The sequence below is a fragment of the Pseudopipra pipra genome, chromosome 4, assembly GCF_036250125.1.
Source record: "Pseudopipra pipra isolate bDixPip1 chromosome 4, bDixPip1.hap1, whole genome shotgun sequence".
NCBI classification, from domain to species: Eukaryota; Metazoa; Chordata; class Aves; order Passeriformes; family Pipridae; genus Pseudopipra; species Pseudopipra pipra.
In genome coordinates this window covers 46216384-46235470 of record NC_087552.1, presented here as the reverse complement: position 1 = coordinate 46235470, position 19087 = coordinate 46216384, and the positions used below count along the sequence as shown (strand labels likewise).

The window sequence follows — 19087 nt, the reverse complement described above, 5'->3', positions numbered from 1 at the left end:
AATCACCTCAATCCGGAGATTGGATTTGCCCATCTATTTGTGTTAATAAAAAGTCCTCCCTAGTCAAGGTATTTGGAACTAGGAATAATTGTACCTGGTGCCGAACAGCCTTTAGCCCTTCCTTTTCTATAGTTACTCACTCTCCTCAGCTGCATTTAACCAATTCTTTTTCCCACCTCCCTCTTGGACAGGGCCATGGCAGGTTGATGGCCCTACTAGTATGACAGTTAAGATCCTCATCAGCTGATTGTTGCTCAGATACCCTGTTTTCTTCAGGCTCTCCTCTTGAATCTCTGACTCACCACTTTTAAGTCAGAGCCATAGAGCTTGACTGGACTGTGCTGTGACTTTTCTCAGAGAATCTCTCTAACCACAGAGGTGTCCAGCCCCAGGCCAAAGCTCCGTGCCCTCACACACACAGCGTGTTCAGTGATTGCCTGACCCAGGTGGACTTTCTTCTTTGCCAGTTTCCCTGCTGGTCTCCTCCTGAGGTGACACTCTCAGAAGAGGGCTGCACTGGCCTGATCCCCCTGCCCTTCGAAGCAGAATGATCTTTCCTTTTCACAGCTTTTATATTATAAAATCCTAAGAGAAAACAAAGCTAAAACTCAGCCTCTGCTGTATGGTGTCGCATCGGTCCAGAGACTTTCCTGCAGTTAGCAGGAGGACTTGTTTCCAGAGGACAGACTGAAAGCACAACACAGTAACAGGTACATATTTGCAAAAATGAATAAAGTTTGCAAACAGTACTTTTCATGCAAGCACTGCAATTACTTGCACTTAAGATGTTCATTTAACATATAATGTGACAAAAACTTGAATACGGAGAAGATTTAGAAAGAGCTGAGTTAAGCATTTCTCCAGCACTTCTCATTCAGGGAGAGCAGGATATAGTCACAGTTCATTGCTTTATAATGCTGCGTCTATCCTGAAGCCATTGTAGGTTCATCTCAAACTTACCCTCACCACTCAGTTATTTAGGAATCTTTTTAAGTTCTGAGAATTTTAATGAGCATTTAAAATGCCTCAAGTTAAGAAATTGATGACAGTAATGGTATGATTTCATCCTACACCATTCTTGTATTCACATCTGTTAAAAGCCTTAACCCAGCAGTACTCAGCTCTCATGAAAGAGCTGCCTCATGGGAATTTCCTCAAAGGAAGATTTCCTGCTGGGCCTTTAGCTCCTTCCCCAGACCAGTTCCACAAAAACAGTATCTAAGCCACAGGCACAAACATCAAGACTACATCAAATCCAAAGATTGTATTTTAGTTCACAGAATAAAAGCAGTGAAAGCATTCATGCCAGTGCATGATGGCAGTAAACAAAGCCACTATCATGTGCAATTAAGGCAGACAGATAACACTGAAAAATCTAGCCACCACAGCTTTAGAAACAGGTCATTTTGCATGTTTTAAACTGTTCCCAGGTGAGGCAATTCTTAAGAGAGTAAAAAATCAGTCCTAAATGTCTACATACTTAATTATTAAAATATCATAATATCCTAAGCCCTCTGTCCCCACAGAGACTCTTGCTGGGAGAAATCTCCATATATTCTCAGTGAGGCTCAAGATATCAGTGTTCTTTGACAGACAAGCTTTGGTTACTCACATCCTACTGTTCATATCCAGTAAAAAAACACCCACAGATGCTTCAACTCATACTCTTCAGGGATATATTAGTTGTCATCAACAGACCAACTAGCTGATACAACTCAGGAACTATTAAGATATTAACATTCAGATTTATTTTTCTTTTAACTCTCTCACCAGAAATTTCTTCCACAAAGCAACCCCAAATAACCTACACCTCTTCCCTATGTATTCAGGGACATTTGAATGCCTCCGGGGTCTCTGTTTATTATGAAATTAAATTTCATGAAAAAATAAAAATTTTTTGATCACTAAGAGCTCTTCAACAGAGCTGCATAGTATAAGAAAGCTTATAAACCAAGGTGTCTAGTATTCCATATTGAATTTGTCTTCACCTTAAACCCCCCTAATTTCACAGTCTTTCCTTCAGCTTTCTTTCTTGCCAAATCTTAGGCATATTACAGAACCCCCAAATTTTCTGTTCCTTTAAGAGGCTTTCTACTGCTATTAGTGCACAAGTATCATCACTTTTCTTTTTGAAGTGGCTTAGTACTTTCAAGTGTCATTCACACTGAGGGATACCTGAAGAAGTGCATTAAGGGACTTTGGTTTCAATTGGTTGTGCTTTCTGGGTCACTCTTCCTTCAAACACCTCTTCTGTCTGATTAATTTCAGAAAAACATTAACATTTAATGTCATTACAGGCTTAAGTAGATATGTATCATCCTCCTGAGGGAAGTAATTTCCTTTTTGCAGGTCGAAATTTTGGTGACAATAATATAAATCAGCACTGGAAGTTGCTCTAGTGTGTCATGCATTAATAAAGACAAAAAGCTGGGCAAGATAATAGAGATAAATGAAGATGTATAACAGAATGGCTTGATACAGACTAGCCTTCAGCATGATTTGCAGATGGAGCAAAGCAAGCAGCAGTACTCCCAGGAGTGTCAGAAGTCAGAAGAATACTGCTCAGTATTTAAATTTATAATATTGCTATGTCAGTGGATGTATAGATAAATTACAGCTGCAAAATGTACTCTTGATGCACACTAGGTTCTCAAATAACACATACTTTTTGCAGTTTAATAACAAGTGTATCCTTACAAGCTTTCCTGGAGTCCACTTGCCATACTTCCCAAACCAATGTTCATGTTATGAAGAAATAATGGAATTAGGCCTCATTCTCCCCATAAATATTATTTGCATCAGGTATGTTATGTGTTGATAATCCTTTATGTCAACTTACATATTAGTTGCAGTCAACAGTACATGGTATTCAGGTAACTGGTAAATCTGCTCTTAAGTAGCATAAGTGAAAACAGAGAGCTATGTTTGTCATAAGGAGCTGCTGGCATTCAGTGGTCAGTGCTACAGCATGCCAAAGAACCCAACTGCACTATTTTTAAAGAAGGACACAAAATAAAGCTTTTACATGATACTGATGGTCGAAAATGTCTGGGAAGAGCTCATTTAGCCCATACTCTGTACCGAGAGGATGCTGTGATTTGAGTTTAACAAAACAAATATAGGATATAGGTATAATTTGGCTTGTGGATCTGACATGTAGCCTTCTAGTAATTAGGATTACAGCTTTATGAGATAGAAAATAATGAATAATCCTGGCTTTTAAAAGCAACAATTACATTTTACATTAATCTCTTGTTATGCAAAGTACTTGTCTTCCTACTTAGGAATAATTGATTGGTTTCCAGTTTACTCAGTTTAGGAGACTGCTGAGCTGAGGTCGTCTTTACTCATGCTTCCAGCAGGCACATATTTGCACTAATTATTAGTATAATCTTCAAAGTCCTAATAAAAAGTGATATGGCAAGAACAAGAGTGCTTAGTGCTTCTGATAAAGAGATTAAATCAAGCTTAGAAGTCTCATACTAAAAAGCAACTTAATATTTACAAGTTATGTCTCCTATACCTTTTATTTCAGTTATTAGTTTCAACACAGGACTATAAAAGCAAAAGAGAGCAGGCAACATGAAACACAAAAACATGGAAAATTTCCCATTATAAATGCAAGTTATGAGTTTCCATTATTTGCAAGCAGATGTGAGCTCCAGAAGATGGTAAAGGTAACTGCAATGTAAATAAATAAAATTGGTTGATCAAAATGAAAATAAAAAAGAACCAGTGTGTCTCTTTACTGTTTTTCCTCTCCATCTGCATACAGTTGTCCATCTGCATGGGTGTTGCGATGGAAGTTTCAGGTTGGTTGTTTACAGACAAAAGGACAACCTTTCTTCCAGCCAGACACAACCCTGGGAGTGAAGGATATGGCACACTTTCCAAGGGTGCTGCACCTCTTCTGCTGGCACAGGCTTCTTAGAGCACAATGTCAGTCTGCTGAGGAAAGACTAAGTGAGCAGAGAATCTACAGCGTAGACTGAGGTTTAAGGCACTCTGAAGAAGCAGAAGAGAGAAGACACATACCTAAAATTCAGATATGTTAGAGTCCATCCTGTCCAAGGAGAACGCAAGAGACCATGCAGGGATCTAAGGCAATCATCCATTATGCAAGGATACAGTGGGAAGATAACCAAGATTTAACTCATGTTTTGGTATGTTTTACATGGCAGCTCCACATCCTTATTCAGAGTACCTTAATAAAACTCAGCCTTTGAGTTTTATTTAAACTGCTAGGCCTTTGTCATCCTAGCTTCAAGAAGAAGACAGAAACAACTTAATTTCGGCTACTTCTGATCAACTCAGGAAAATCAAGAATCTCAGATAAACACTGAACTTGGAATGGTTTCACATGTGATACACATAATTCTCACAAAGAGTCTTGTGTTTCTTCCCAGCAGTTCCCAGCATAACAAAAAAACCCTGAGTCCACAGGATATGCAATGATTGCTTTGACAGGGAAAGTTATAAGAGGTTTACATGAACATTCATATACCAATAATTTTCCCAAAGCAATATACCAGTACAGTCCCAGCACTGGACTGAAGTCCCACAGCTATGCCTAGGACAGCCTCTGCCCTCCAGAAAAACCTTTCCAACACAGAGGGCAGCTTCCTAACGCAGTTCTCCCTGACACCAGCCACACACCTCTATTGCTTATGGAATCCATACCATCCATATCTCTGAGGATTCCTTACTCTCTGCAAAACTTCAGATGCACCTGCTGCTCTTTTATTCCCAACAACTGAGCCTGTTTCCTTTGGCTCTGCTTTATTTATGAGGTTAACCCTGGCCTTGCTCACTGCATGTTTGTAAAACCTATTGGCGCATTGGTTTATAGGTGTATAGATATTAATTAGAACCCTAACAGTAGCTGAACTTGTTACATATGTGAGTTGTGGCTACCCTTTAGAGTAGCTAAATGAAAATTAACATTGCCTATTTTAATATGGAAATATTTTCTCTAAAATAAGCATATTAAATAATATACTATAATTAGTATAATTAGATCTATTATTTTTCCTAATTATACTAATTATAGTATAATGAATGTTATGCTTTTTTTTTTTAGCAGTTATGTTTTCTTCAAAATAGAGAACGGTTCTGGAATTCAATACACAGAAGCTTTGAAACTATCAATATGATCGTAACAGTGAAAGACTACTTGCGATTCCTTTTTCCTTTTTTAATTGACATGATTGCACTTACTAATATATCTGAGCTACTGCCAGAGTCTCCTGCAAAGGATGCATTCATTAAATTTTAAAGCTCGGGTATGCAGTGAGTGACTGTCTCTGAAATGAAAGCTCTGTTCTAGTGAGATTCAAAGCTGAATACAAGCTCAAAGGAAAAATGCTTCTTCAAGTCCTTCTTAAAACTTTGAGCAGATTTCCAGTTAATCATCTTCAAATTCACTTGCCTCCTAAACTAGAGATGCTTATTTGTAGCATAGGCAAGACTATTTTGTATTTATTATTGAAGCTGGGCACCACTTTCAGGTTGATTGTCGATAAGTGGATCCCTTTATCTGAGACAGTCCTGAAAGTGACATTTTTATGACTTGGAAAAAAATAAAAGGGGAATCTGCAAGACTTTAGCTATAAAGAGGAGGCTCCTGTTTTTCAGACTCTGGCTACCAGTGTAAGGTTAGATAACACTTTTCACATGCATTTTGGGAAAGTATTATGCCAAATACTTTTGCATAAATGTAATGGGGTTTTTTCCTTCTTTGATCTAATTCCCTTTGATCTAACAGCTAGTGTTTAATTAAGACTAATCTTTGCTAATGAAATGGAAAAAAGTCACAAAAGAGAAAATTAATGGTCATGCTGTCACACATAGGTCACTCTCTAACAAGGCCTGCACCTTTTTCAATGTGAATCCGTTTGATGGACTTACTTCCTGCCATTACTGGTCTTGTCCAATGTCACAGGGGTACAGTCCCTCAAAGTAAGTGTTCACAAAGTATGTTGTACTGGTGCAAGCTGCCAGGGTGAGAGATGTAGTTATACTATTGAACAGCACTGTGGCTGAATCCATTTCCTTCTTTTTCCTTTGTGGTAACAGAGAAAATGATTAAGAAAAAATGCTAACAACAGTAAAGAATGGTACTGTCCTTCCAACTCCAGATGTTAAGCTCTTGCATCCTTTTCCTAATTGCAAAGAAGGACTTGAAAAGTTGTGAGAACAAAAATAAAATTATAAATAAATAAAAATAATGCAAGTTGAGTTGCTGATAGGGCTGAACCTGTAAGTGACATTCTGCTCTCTGCAGAGCCACCTTGGTGGATATCACCTGTCTCCTGTCAAAGCCCTCGAGTCCCTGCAGGGATCTAGCACAAATCTGGATAGTCATTCCACTTGGTAACCACTCCCCTTCCCCACCAATACTTCCTGTCCTGCACCAGGTGTAGACACCATTATCTGGACACCATTATCAGTGATCAAAGAGCAGCCACCACTCCTGACCCAGCTGAGACATGGAGGGTAAGGGAAAAGGGGGAACACATCACCACTCAGGGCACTCTGCACACCTCCTTTGGCTGGAGGGCTGCTGGAGGAGTGACCATGTTTCCCCCCAGCTCTCCCCTTCCTTACCTGCAGCGCTTCTTGCCTCTGGAGACAGCTCCAATTGTCTCTACCCAGAAAGAAGGAGCTTACTCTCCTGTTAATGAGAAAGCACAGTAAATTCTCTATGGAGCAGTTGCTTTAAGTGCTTACTAAACTCCAAACATTTCATCTTAATTAACTAATACTAAAAGCCTTGCAATATTTCTCATATTGAATCCTACAAACTGCATTGATTCTGTAACTTGGAGAAGGGCAGACCCTGAAGTTGTCAAAATGAATAAAATATTTTAGGTCTTTCTATCAACATCAAGAAAAATAATGAAAAATAGCAGTGTCTGTCCTAGAGAAATGTGCAAGTCACAGTTGTGGTTTGCCCAAATAACTGGTAAGATGTGATACGACCAAGGAAAACGGAAACTTTTAGATGCCAAAATCTGAGACTACATGAAACAATTGATCAGTTGAATCAATAAAATAAAACAGAACAGAATAGAATAATATAGTTGAAAATAAAAGAAAAATAAGATGAAATGAAGTGAAAGAAAATAAATAAAATAAAATAAAACAAATAAACTGAAAACTCTCCAAATTATATGTAATTAACTGTTGGAGTCTAATCGATATCTTAGAATTGTACCAAATCTCCTGAATTCAGTGGCAGTTACTAAGCGGTGTCCAATAAGCTGTAACGATTGATAAAATTATACCATTTGCAATTACACAGAAATATTTTGTGGAAAAAATCGAAGTTGTAAAATTTCACTGCTAGACAGAATTACAAATTGTGTATATATTTTAAGAAAATTAGCTGCAAGTTGTAAAGAGATTTTGATTATTTATGTGTTTTTAAATGTTTCCTTAAATGCTTGTTGATAAATTTTTTTGCTTAGTTAAACTACGCAGTCATAAAATGAATACTACTCTTTTTTTCTCACAAAATGCCCTTCATATTTTGTTTCACTTTTTTTTTTTTCTTGCTACTGTTGTTGTTGCAACCAGTCAGGATTGGTGATATTCAGTGTATAAGTGCATACAGCTGCTGGGGAAACAGCTGCAATATTGCTCCATACTCCTTAGAGTGCCACAAAGTCAGTGCATGAGGTGTATGAGCACATTTTGATATATTTGAAAATATTTATGACTAGATGTTTACAATAAAGTTCCAGAGGTCTGAAATTCGCCACCCTGATTGATCTGAAATAATATAAATATAGTGAACCTCACCTATTTTCTTCTGTACATCTCACCCTTCCACTTTTCTAGACATTTAAAAATAACAAATTGGTTAGACTACTAATCAGTTTTTGAGAAGGGAAAGGCTAACACAATGCATTCCTTTGAACTTCTATAAGTAAACAAAAACTTTGCAAACGTGCTTCGGTATTCATGCTTTTCTAAGCACATACATATTCTGCATCTGCTTTAGTCTGTCTGCATCCAATAGCATCTTTCTATCATCTTATTAAACAACTATTGGATCCTGAAAGTCTGTGTTTGCATGCATCACTTGTGAGGGTCCCTGGGAACTTCCACGCAAGAGAGCACTCAGCCTTATCTTAACGATACTTCCATATTTTTAGAGGTTTGTTGATCACTGATATTATCGGAATTGCATCTTATTACTCCTTCTTTCAAAGCCTCAAGAGAAGAAATCAATTCTAATGTTTCCACTGATCCATGGAGGAACAGTAAAGCAATGGAGGAAAATATATGAATGTACCTGAAGAATGAGTTTCTCTGTAGTGGGATATTTTGCTCACGACTACCTCTGCCTTTTAATTTTCTTTCTTTTTATTCTGCAAAGAAAAAGGAGCTACCTTTATTTGTTTCTTGTCAAATTCCTTGGGATTTACCCATCATAGAAAAGTTTTAATTGCATTGTCAGGATTCATTAAACTGCATTTTGACTTGAAATTCATTTTCTGTCATGAATGGAAAACTGTAAAAAAATAATAGGTCCTTTAGGAAAATTACTTGAATTCCTTTAACAATTACACTGATGTTTTACAGACTGAAAAGAGGCAACAAACTTAACTTTGTAAACACCTGGCAGAAAAAACAATATAAACAATAATATGAACAAACATTTATAGAATCTGAAAGAGGAGTAAATGTTGGATAAGCAAGAGAAGAAAAAAGACCTTGAGAAGTGGGGGAAGAACTGCCAATAATTTGGCCACAGAGAAAAGCCACTCCCTGACTCACCCTGTTGTCGCCAGCACTGGCTGAGCCCTGCAGCCAGGATGGAACAAGCAATGGACAAAACCCAGGAAGAGCCAGGAAATATCAGCAGCAAGACACGATGAATGACAACTCCTTCATCTAGTTTTCTGACCACATTGTAGAGAGAGATGTATTTATGGAGTTAACAGAAGTGAGTACACAGTAAGCCTCACTTGTCTCAAACTCTATTTCTGTATAATCTCTGTTAAACTGTTTTTCTTAATTCTGATGCTAGACTGGTAGTAGGAAGATGGAAATGGGCAACGTCAGGTATCCTAAGAGAGGATATCTAGTGTGAGAATCCAGCTTATGGATTGTATATATACTCAAAAACCCTAGGCAGAGGAAATAATTTATTATATTCTCCATTTAACCAAATTCGTTTGCACATTATGTTTTCCTAAGTCTAATTAACCATTAGGTTGTAGATATTCTTTTACATGTAGGCTACTATAACTTCTCCCTAATGTATTTAATATTTTTGGATACCGCCTGTACTTTAATTTCACTATAAATTTTTTATTTTTTTAATTATTAAATCTAGCAATAAGAGAAACCTGACTAGTTTTAGACATTTTGGTAATAGTGTCTGAACTAAGTCCTTGACTATTCTTTCTGCTGATTTACAGCAGTTGACAGATGATTAAAGCTACGTGTGTCCAATCACGAAAAAGTTATTTCCCTTTCTACATTCTTTGATTGACAGGAAAGGTGAGAAATGGAAGTTCAAGCAAACTGTAGCAAATGAGATAATTTTAAATTTATCACTGTGCAGAAAAAGCAGCACTTTGCATTACCAAATGGACAAAAAATAGGGCCCCAACTGCCAAAATTTTGACACTGTGAGGATTTTTATTCGATTATGGGTTTGATTTTCTTTCTGATAGCAGGAACTAAGACATTATTATGATGTATCCTGGATTCAGCAAAATGCACTGCATTATTTTTTTTTACATGTCCTTTGAAGACAAATGTATTTTAGTGCAGGGCAAAATTCAGAAAACCAATGGGGAGGGGAGGGAAAGGGAAGGGAGATAGGGCAGGACAGGGCAAGTCAGAGAAGGGCAGCAAAGGGCAGGAAAATGGAAGGGCAGGGGCAGGGCAGGGGGGGGGCAGGGCAGGGCAAGGAAGGGCAAGGAAGGGCAGGGAAGGGAAGGAACATAATTGTAAAACTAATTCCAGATGGAAAACACGGCTAAAAGACAGATGATGTAACCACACTAGAATATAATCAGAAATGGGCTTACTTACTGCTGTAACTTGTTTGAGGGATGCTCAATGTAGTGGTTTGGTTTAGGCCTTTTCCTGGCAACCAGGTCAAAACTAAGGAAGTACCCATATCCCAGTATTCCATTCTATTCTTTACACAAGCAGGAATATAGATAGAAGGGGGGAGGAAGTTGGAAAGTAGATCTCTTCCAGTGGATTTTGGAGAAGACAGGCAGTGTCCCTGAGTTCTTTGTGTGGGAGTGTAAGTCTGTAAGTTTTTGAGAGGCCGTTACTTCTTTCCCATTTGAGAAGAAAGATCCGATGGTGTGGACTCTGCTTTCTTAAGGAAAGTATTAAGATTTTGTTTTACTAGTTCTTTATTGGCCATGTATATCTGTTTTTCTGCTTTTTTTGGGGAGTGTTGAGGTTTTCTTTCTTATATGTATATAGTTTTTTGTAACTGTATATAAGTGTAAATATATATATATTGCTTTGGTTCTGTTATTTCGGTCTTTTATTGTTTCTTTTTCCTTCCCTTTCCTTACCCTGTGTTCATAAAAGGTGAGGGGGGAAGCCCTTTTGCTGTGATCTTGGGCTCTTGGCAGGGAGCCAAGTCCAAACAACCACACTCAACCAGGAACGTCTGTTTAAACCCTGGGGATGCATTAGACAGGAGACAGACAGAGTCCATGCAGAAATGGATACGGTTGTAGCCATTCTTTTGTCACTGAAGGTATTCAGGAATACCACATGCACAGACTTCTTTAATCCCTAGTGATCCTGGTTTGCAAAATACTCTATTGGGATTATGTGAGTCAATTTACTGTAATCTGACAACCTATCACACAAATACTTGCATCATTGATATGGGGAAATATTCAGACAAATAAAATGCAAATTTAGGTGCCTTTGGAAAGAGCACAGAGACTCATATTTCTTGATTATGCCTCTCGTGAGATACTAACTGAACAATATCCCTTCTCACTTGTTATGCTGGAACTCTATTTCAGTGTAAGGTAAGCTTGTTAAGTTTCCTAGTCTTTTCACTGCTCAACTTAACCAGCAGACAACAGTTTAAGTCAAATTTGGACTATTGTTCTTGTCCAGCAAATCCTTAAACTCAGTATTTGAAATCATCATTGTTTAATCAAGTGCTTCTAGTAATTTAGAGTGCAGCATAGTTGAAGATGAAACAGGTAAGCAGTATTTTTAAGACTTTTAATTTGTTTGGTGTTCCTGAAAGGATGCTTGCTGTATGTCAGATTTATTAGGCTGTGACTTAAGTAATACTAGAACTTTCTCGCTTGGCTGCAATACTATGTTAATCTATTAGAATATTAGTTCTAGTGGTTATCCTTGTATGCAGAAATAATTCCTGAAAACCAAAGATCAGATCCTGATGAGTGAGATGCAAGCAAATTTCTTTTTGTCTTTGTGTCTTTGAGCCTAAAGAGGTATGCACAGCATCCACTCTCTTTAGAAATCTCTTGAGCAGAAAATCAGGATTCCATGAGATTACATTTCCTGCTTCAGTGAATATTTGGGAATGTATTGACCCACTTCATCTCATTCAGGATTATTTTAAGACTTGGAAGAATGAGTAAAAGAGGACTGTAATTAGCAGGCTACACCTGAACTACACAGTGTTGTGTTCTCAAGCAGGAAACCAGTGGAAAATGACTAATAAATCCTTTAGATAGAGTTAGGCTCTTTTATTACACCTTCTCTGAAAACACTGGGCCATCTTCCCACTACAGGGGCTCGTGGTGTTGGAGAGAAAGAATGCAATGCCTCCTTACTTTCAACAACGTGTATCACAGTCTCAGAAATCTGTAGACATTTTGCCTAGGGAGCCTGTAATGGTTAATGTGTTCCAAGCACAACTTTATTCTATGTTTTCAACCCTGAGAATAATTCTTGTCAATGAATTTCCTCATGATTTTTGGTTTCAGTCAAAAATGCTTATGTATTGGAATGCAGTTGCTAGCAGAATAAGAACAAACTTTTATACTTTATGATTACAGATTTTTATTTCAGTCCCAATGGACTTCTATGTTTCAAATTATTTGACTCTTCATCTTTGAGATAAATGCAATAATATTAACTGAAATTTTTATCTCAGCTACTTTAATTTCCACGTGCACTCTCTTCAGTGTTAGATTTGATCATGTTCCAGGCTCATAACTGCCTCAGAGCAGGGACCATCTTTGAAAGTGCTGTGGGATCCAACCTTGAAAGGCTTCCCTAGCAAGACGGTAATTTTTTCTACTTTTCCCAAAGGTTAGCTACTCCATCAGACTTTCTCTTTTTTTAATGGCAATTTTACATCTTGCAACTACTGGGTCCACTTCATTTTCCCCATAATGCAGTTGGTATGGTGGAATTTCAGGGCAATGCATCCTCCTTTCTGTAACAAGTGTGGAAACACCCTTCTGTCTCAACATTTAAATGATTAACTTAATATTTCTTTTCTATTAAAAAAAAAAAGTTTTAAATGATGAGGCTATAGGGATTTGTGTGAGATTTCCTTTAATATGTCAGAGAATTCTTAGTTCTGGCATTATCCATGAAAGACAAGAAATGTGAAACATAAGCTCTATCCTCTGTGGGCAGATTGCCTCTGGCAGCAAAAACTGAAGGAATGGACTTCATTACCCTACATCTCCAAAACAGCAATAGTTGCAAAAGTCACAATATTGCCTTAAGGTTATTTCTTATCTTACCAAATGCCTTGAGGGGACAGTCAATCCTTGTTCTCTCACATGCTGAAATACCGCTCACATTCATTTATTAAGACAAGGAGAGGAAAGAATTTTTTACATATTTTGACTTCTTCAGAAATATGCTTACATAAAATTTCATATTAGTACTAGACATGAAAAAATGTATGTATAATAAAAGAAAGAATAGTTGGTTTAAGGAATATTGTTCTTCAGCATTGAATATTTTCATGCTTACTGAAGGTTGACTTGTTTGGATCACTTAAAAAATACACCTTTCTCACCAATATAAACAATGCCACAGAAGATGGCATTAAAGAAAGCAAAGAGTACAACAGCCTGCTTATTTTTCCCCTTTAATAAAAACTGTGGTTTCAAAAATAACAGTAATCTTAAAATAAAAATAATAAACTTAAAATCTGCTCAACGCTTTTCAGTTCAAAATTTTGTCTTGTAAAAATGCTGGAAATAGTTCCGCTAAAGACTTCCATTTGAATTTCAGCAATATAGAGTTTTGGTTCTCAATATCAGAGATAACTTCCTCTGCTTAGTGTAAATAAGAATAGCTGGAGTCTGGGTATAGACAGATGTCTATATAAAAGATGTCAAATATAACAGAAATATTTTATGCTTTGCTATAAATTGTGCTGTATGTGCAATTCCAAAGTTAAACCAATGGTGAAATATATATATATTAATTATATATGAAAAGTAAATGTTCTGGCCTAAGACAGAAGAGAGCCAGGAGATGATGGGTTATAATTTTAACAGCATCTAAGGTATCAAAAGGGCTTTACAATGGAAAGCAAACCAAATTAGTGCCAATGTTTGAGCAGTTGCATAGTCTGTAGAGTCAAAGCTTCCAAATATAATTTCTAAAATTATCCCAGTCCAAGACTAGTGACATGTCTAAATGTCAGGTTTGTACAGCAAGTATAAAAATACTAATGATCCAATGATTTGCATTATGCATTTAGTCATTTTGATTTAATACAGGGGTCGAGGTGGAAAAAGACATCTAGAGAGAGGTAAAAAGATAGACGTGTTCAGTAGGAAGGACTTTTCGCCTTCAAGGACAGTTCAGTCAACAAACCTCGTTAAAAGCTAAGCTTTCCATCATAGGAAGACAGAGTGGGGAAAATGCCTTTAAAGTCAATAATATACCAGTTTCTGTGTAGGTATATGGCACTAGGAAGTAATGTATTTGAGAGGCAACAGGAGGTGAGTAGAGAGGTGAATAGAGACCATTGATGCTTGTGAGCAAGCTGGAAACATTCCTGGATATTCTCTAGCTAGTTCTGAGAGGAGTGAAAAATCAAATAATGAGCCAGATAGGATAAAAGCAAAGGGTAGTTTGCCTTTTGAAAAATTGGAGAAAACAAGGAGTACAGAGAAAAGTGATCTATTCAAAATTTCATCACTTCTCAACATGATTTGGGCTAACAATTGAGCCAGCATGTGACCCTAGATGGGAAAATTAGCTAATTCTTATTTTATTGATCTAAGCTACCCATACCGATTCATTCATAGTCTATCCTTGCCACTGTATCCTGTTGTCTGCTTGGGATGTAGCTCTTTGATCTGTTCAGACACTCAAAGAAATTTCTTCCTATTACTTGTTCCCTGCTTCTTTTTCTGATTTGCTTCAATCAAGAAATATTACATCTTCTGTGATGTAATTCCAGCTTTCAAAATGTTTAAAGTCCAAGTTCAGAAGGACCCAGTCATAAAGCATCTTTTGCAGCAGCAAGAACCTGCCACCTTGACAGCTAAGGCATCCTTGTTCTCACTTGAGCTGGAGGGCTGACAGGAGCCAAGGAGAAGCCACCTCTCATAAAGGCTTTATCCTGCCTTTGCAAAATCTGTGACTTCCTCTCTGTCACAAAGTAGTCATAGGGATTATTGCCTCCCACAGAAGTAACATCCTACATCTAAAAATAAAAGTGCTCCTGTCTTCCTGCTTCCTTGTGTTTGGACCTCTGTGGGTACAGGGATGCAGACGTAGGGTGAGCCCAGTCTGAGCTCCAGGGTGGGTTTGAGACACTGAAGATCATCAGGACTTTGCAAGTGGGAGAGGTGATGCTCTGGAACCAGTCTACTCCACCTGGAGCAGGATTAGTGCTGCTCCTAGAAGCACATCAGAAAAAGCCCCTGTCTCCAGATTGAACCTAGTGACAGGAAAAGGAAGAGTGGATTATCAGAAATACTATTTTCCCATATATGTCGCCAGTCTTTCTCACTTTATTTCCTAGTAAATACCATATTCCCAGCCCTACCTTTGTTTACATTTCATTTTGCAAAGCTAGTCTTGTTCATGAGTGCAGCATACAGGCACTAGTGAGAGTACTTTTTGTGATAAAATCTGGAGTGAATCTGGAGCCATGTGTAGCATTAATTTATTTAATACTTACCCAGATCACATTGGTATTTATAGTGACAGCCAATAAGCAATTCCCATTTAAACTAAAAGAGCTAGTATGCCCTGATTTTTCTCAAGTAATGTCTGAGTTCCTTTGTCAGCATGCTGTAAGGAATGCCCTCAGCATTTCTGTTGTATGGCTGTTTCTACCTATGGTTACACTCTATATGAAAAAATATGGGTCCTAACCTTACAAAAAGGATCATTACCTGAAGAAGAAGATAATGAAGAAGAACCATGAAGAAGAAGATGATGAATACGATCAGTAAGTTTCACAGGGGATAACTGTTCCTGCTAATTGGCAGTTATTCTAGAAAAGGAAAAGCTGCCAACTGACAGCTGCATACATAAAATATATGCATATACATATACATCTTGCAAAGAGTGTGATTTTCATATTCTGTTATGAATTTTAATCATAGAAAAAAATGGTAGATGACTGTGCAAAAATAGTTACTTCTATTTGCCTGTGCACATCAACCTTGTGAATTTTGAGAGACAGTGATTATGTCAATATCTAAGTGTCAATGAAACCAACTATGAAGTTCAGTTAATTCTGATTTATTTTTGGTCATGAATGTTGAATGTGACTAATCCAATGCAACAGTTGTGACAAAACAAACAGGTTGACTACATATGTACTTAGCACTGGGGAAGGCAACTCTTCCAGTCTTATTATCAGTTTCAGGAGGAAGTTTGTTGCATACAAACTTGACTGTATATTTAAGGAAATAAGGAATCCCCTTGAATCAATTATATTTTTTTTGTTTCCATTTCCATTACCTAAAGTTGTTTCCTATTTTGTCATTACTTACCACAGTTACAGAGTCAATGTAGGATTTGCTGCTCATAGGTTTTTGCAGTGACTACATATCTAACGTATTCAGAGAGCTTTTCTTCAGCAATCCAAAATTATGTGATCAATTTTTTAAGCTGCCTCTTATGACTGACTATTAGATCCAAAATCAGACTCTTTCTGCTACCAGAGTATATAATGTTTGATATTTTGAATGGAATATATATTAACTTTAATAACTTACTTTTGTTTGTGTTGACAAGTTGAGAAAGAGTGTATGTTCTGTGAAGTGATATATTGCTTTTTAATACATCTAGGGAAAATAGTGGTTGTTGGGTAGAATTTCACAGAAGAACATAATTTTGCAAAACAAATTGCATTCAGCAACATTACACCAACAAAAATATTGACCCGCAATTTTCACTCCACTCTGAATCATTTAAAAGAAGGAAAACACTACAACTTTCATTTTCTTGCTGTGACAGAAACTTCACAAAATTGTAAAACTGTGCACTGAGGTTTTTTTATCTTTTATCCATTTGAGGCGTAAATTTAATTCAAATGGTACAGCTGACATAGGTTGTGATTTAGAAGGCAGAAACCGTGGAATTTGTAGATAATAAAGTTAAAACAATATCTGACTATTCACTCTTGACAGGGATCTTCAGAGTCTTCAGAACAAGGAGTTGCTGGAAGAAAAGGAGGCAGATAAGAAACTGGATGGGAAGGACTCAGGTACTATTACTTGCACAAGTGAAACTGGCAATAAATGCTGAACATGAAGGAAGTCTATATAAAATCATGCACAGGAAAAAAAATAGCATATTTCAAGTGTGGGCAATTGCCAAAATGAAGCATTATCTTGACAAGAAGTCCAGATTCCTGGGCTTGGATTTGGATTTCAGAGGGGCATAAAGATTGCAACATCCATTTTCCATAAATCCCACCCTTTCATTTTAATTAACTTTCGTACTTTATTTAGCTTCAAAGGCATTTAATCAGGTACAGCTAGAATATTGTAGCTAGATCTTCCAAGAGACGATAAAATGTCTAGTTCTACTTTTACTGTGGTCTAGGGTCTACTTGCACTTGTTCTAATGGCACCAGGATCATACTGCATAACAGATGATCTGTTATCAGGCAGGCAATGATGAAGACTGAAACTAAATTGCTTTTACTCACTGGGCTCAGTCTGGTGGGGATGGAGTTAACTTTCTTTATAGCAGTCTGTGTGCTGCTGTGGTTTTGATTTGTGACTCAAATGCTGGTACTCACCGATATTTTAACTACTGCTGAACAGGACTTGCACAGTGCAAAGGCTTTCTCTATTTTTCACTTTGCCTCCCACAATGAGTAGGCTGGGGCTGAGCAGGACATTGGGAGTGGACACAATCAGAACAACTGTCCTGAGACGACCAAAAGGATGTTTCATGCTGTGTAATATCACATGCATAATTAAAAGTAGCAGGGTAAACTTTCCAAGGTGACTGTTGTCCAGAGACCGATTGGGCATTGGTCTGCTTCTGAGAGCAGTGAGTGATTGCCGTGGCGTCACTAGAGGTTTGTTTTGACCTTCCCTTCATTTATTAAATTTATCTCAGCCCATGGGTTTTTCTCACTTTTGCTCTTTCAATTCTTCCCCCCACATGCCCCATGCTTCCTAAGATGGACTTTTATTCGCATACCCTTGCTTTTTTGTCAGTGCCTACATCATTGCTTTTCTGTGGATGTCATGCTACAGTGCTGTACAATGTCAACTGAACAGAAAAAATTATTACTTTTAGCTTGCAAATTCAAGGTGGCTTCTCATATTATACCATAAACATTAGTGACAATGCCTGGACAAAGGTTATAAGACTTTATTTTTAGAATTTAATTTTCAAAGTGGTGCAAATACTTCCCCTAAGTTCTGCCTCTAATGTTTTTTCGTAGCTAAATTTTGTCCATGTACAAATGTAGTCGCATTGCTCAAAAAAACAAGTGCTTAAAAAAACTCATTCCATAGTCTGTACCATAATATTCTTGCTAGTTATTGCTTGTAATCTACATTATTGTGTTTAAAATTTGATAGATGTAATAGAAATATCCAAATGTGTACAGGGCTTAGAACTCAACCAGCCTTTAGCACTTTATTTTCACATATTTTACTTTGGGATTGGTTCAGGAAAATAAAACAAAGCTACCTTCAATAATGTATGCCATATATATTATATAAGATACACTTACATTTCTGAATTTGTACAGTATATTCATACACCCAGGTATCAATTTCAAAATTACTGTTGAAGCAATGCAACATTTTAAAAGATGTTGTGATAAAAAACCATAGTAACTCAGGGCAATTCTGTCCAAGTTGTTTTCCATTAAAAGTATTGTTTGATATCATTCATCTTCAACATGTTGTGTTTCCTTTGGGCTTCTATTTCTATACCTGCTATGTCAGTCCCATTGTAGCAATGACAGTGATTTATCAAGCACATTAAATCCGCAGTATCTCTAGCTAGAAAAGCTAGTTTTTCAAATATTAAATCTCATATGTGTCACATTTAACCTGCCCTGAACTCTTGAAACAACTCTGTGCTGCTTTTCAATGAAATCAAATTTTATTTTGTTAGCAAACTTTTTACCTCAGTGTAACATAAAACATCAGCTGCTTAAATTAGAGGTCTCATAGAATTACTTACATAAGGAAAACCAACTTATCCCAAAAAGTCTGTCCCTCTTTAGCTTATCTTCCCCCTTACTCTCTGATTTGTCACTGTCTCCTTCAATTTTCTCCAACCATAAAAGTGCCTAGCTGTCTCTGAAGACGATTTCTGCCGTTTGCTTTACTGGGCATAGTGTAGCAGGCTGTGCAGGTTGGCTTGTGTTACTTTGTCAAACCAATTCCTGATTCAGAACTACCTATTAGATCATCTTGAAGTCTTCCCTTTTCCTATGATCACTAATGTTGACACATCTAAGAGACCACAGAGAGGAACATAAAAGACTACAAGAAGACGCTAAAGGAAAGGTGAAAAGAGCAGAGCACATTTAGCTCTGTCAGTTACAAATGATTAGATGTAAGATGACAGATACAAGTGTAAGGAGTCAGAAGAATTTTTCAGGTTGGTCAGAAGGAAATAACATTCATGGAATAAC

At 37.2% G+C, this 19087-nt stretch overlaps 1 protein-coding gene across 2 annotated transcripts in view; it reads left to right on the top strand.

Annotated features, from left to right (window-relative positions):
- The window catches only part of TUSC3 (tumor suppressor candidate 3), a 231598-nt gene that overhangs the window by 116106 nt on the left and 96405 nt on the right, over nucleotides 1-19087 (top strand). For both annotated transcript variants that reach the window (XM_064652783.1, XM_064652781.1), the window contains one exon: nucleotides 16605-16681. In XM_064652783.1, the coding sequence (XP_064508853.1) occupies nucleotides 16605-16681 (77 nt within the window). The remainder of the gene's footprint in view (nucleotides 1-16604; nucleotides 16682-19087) is intronic.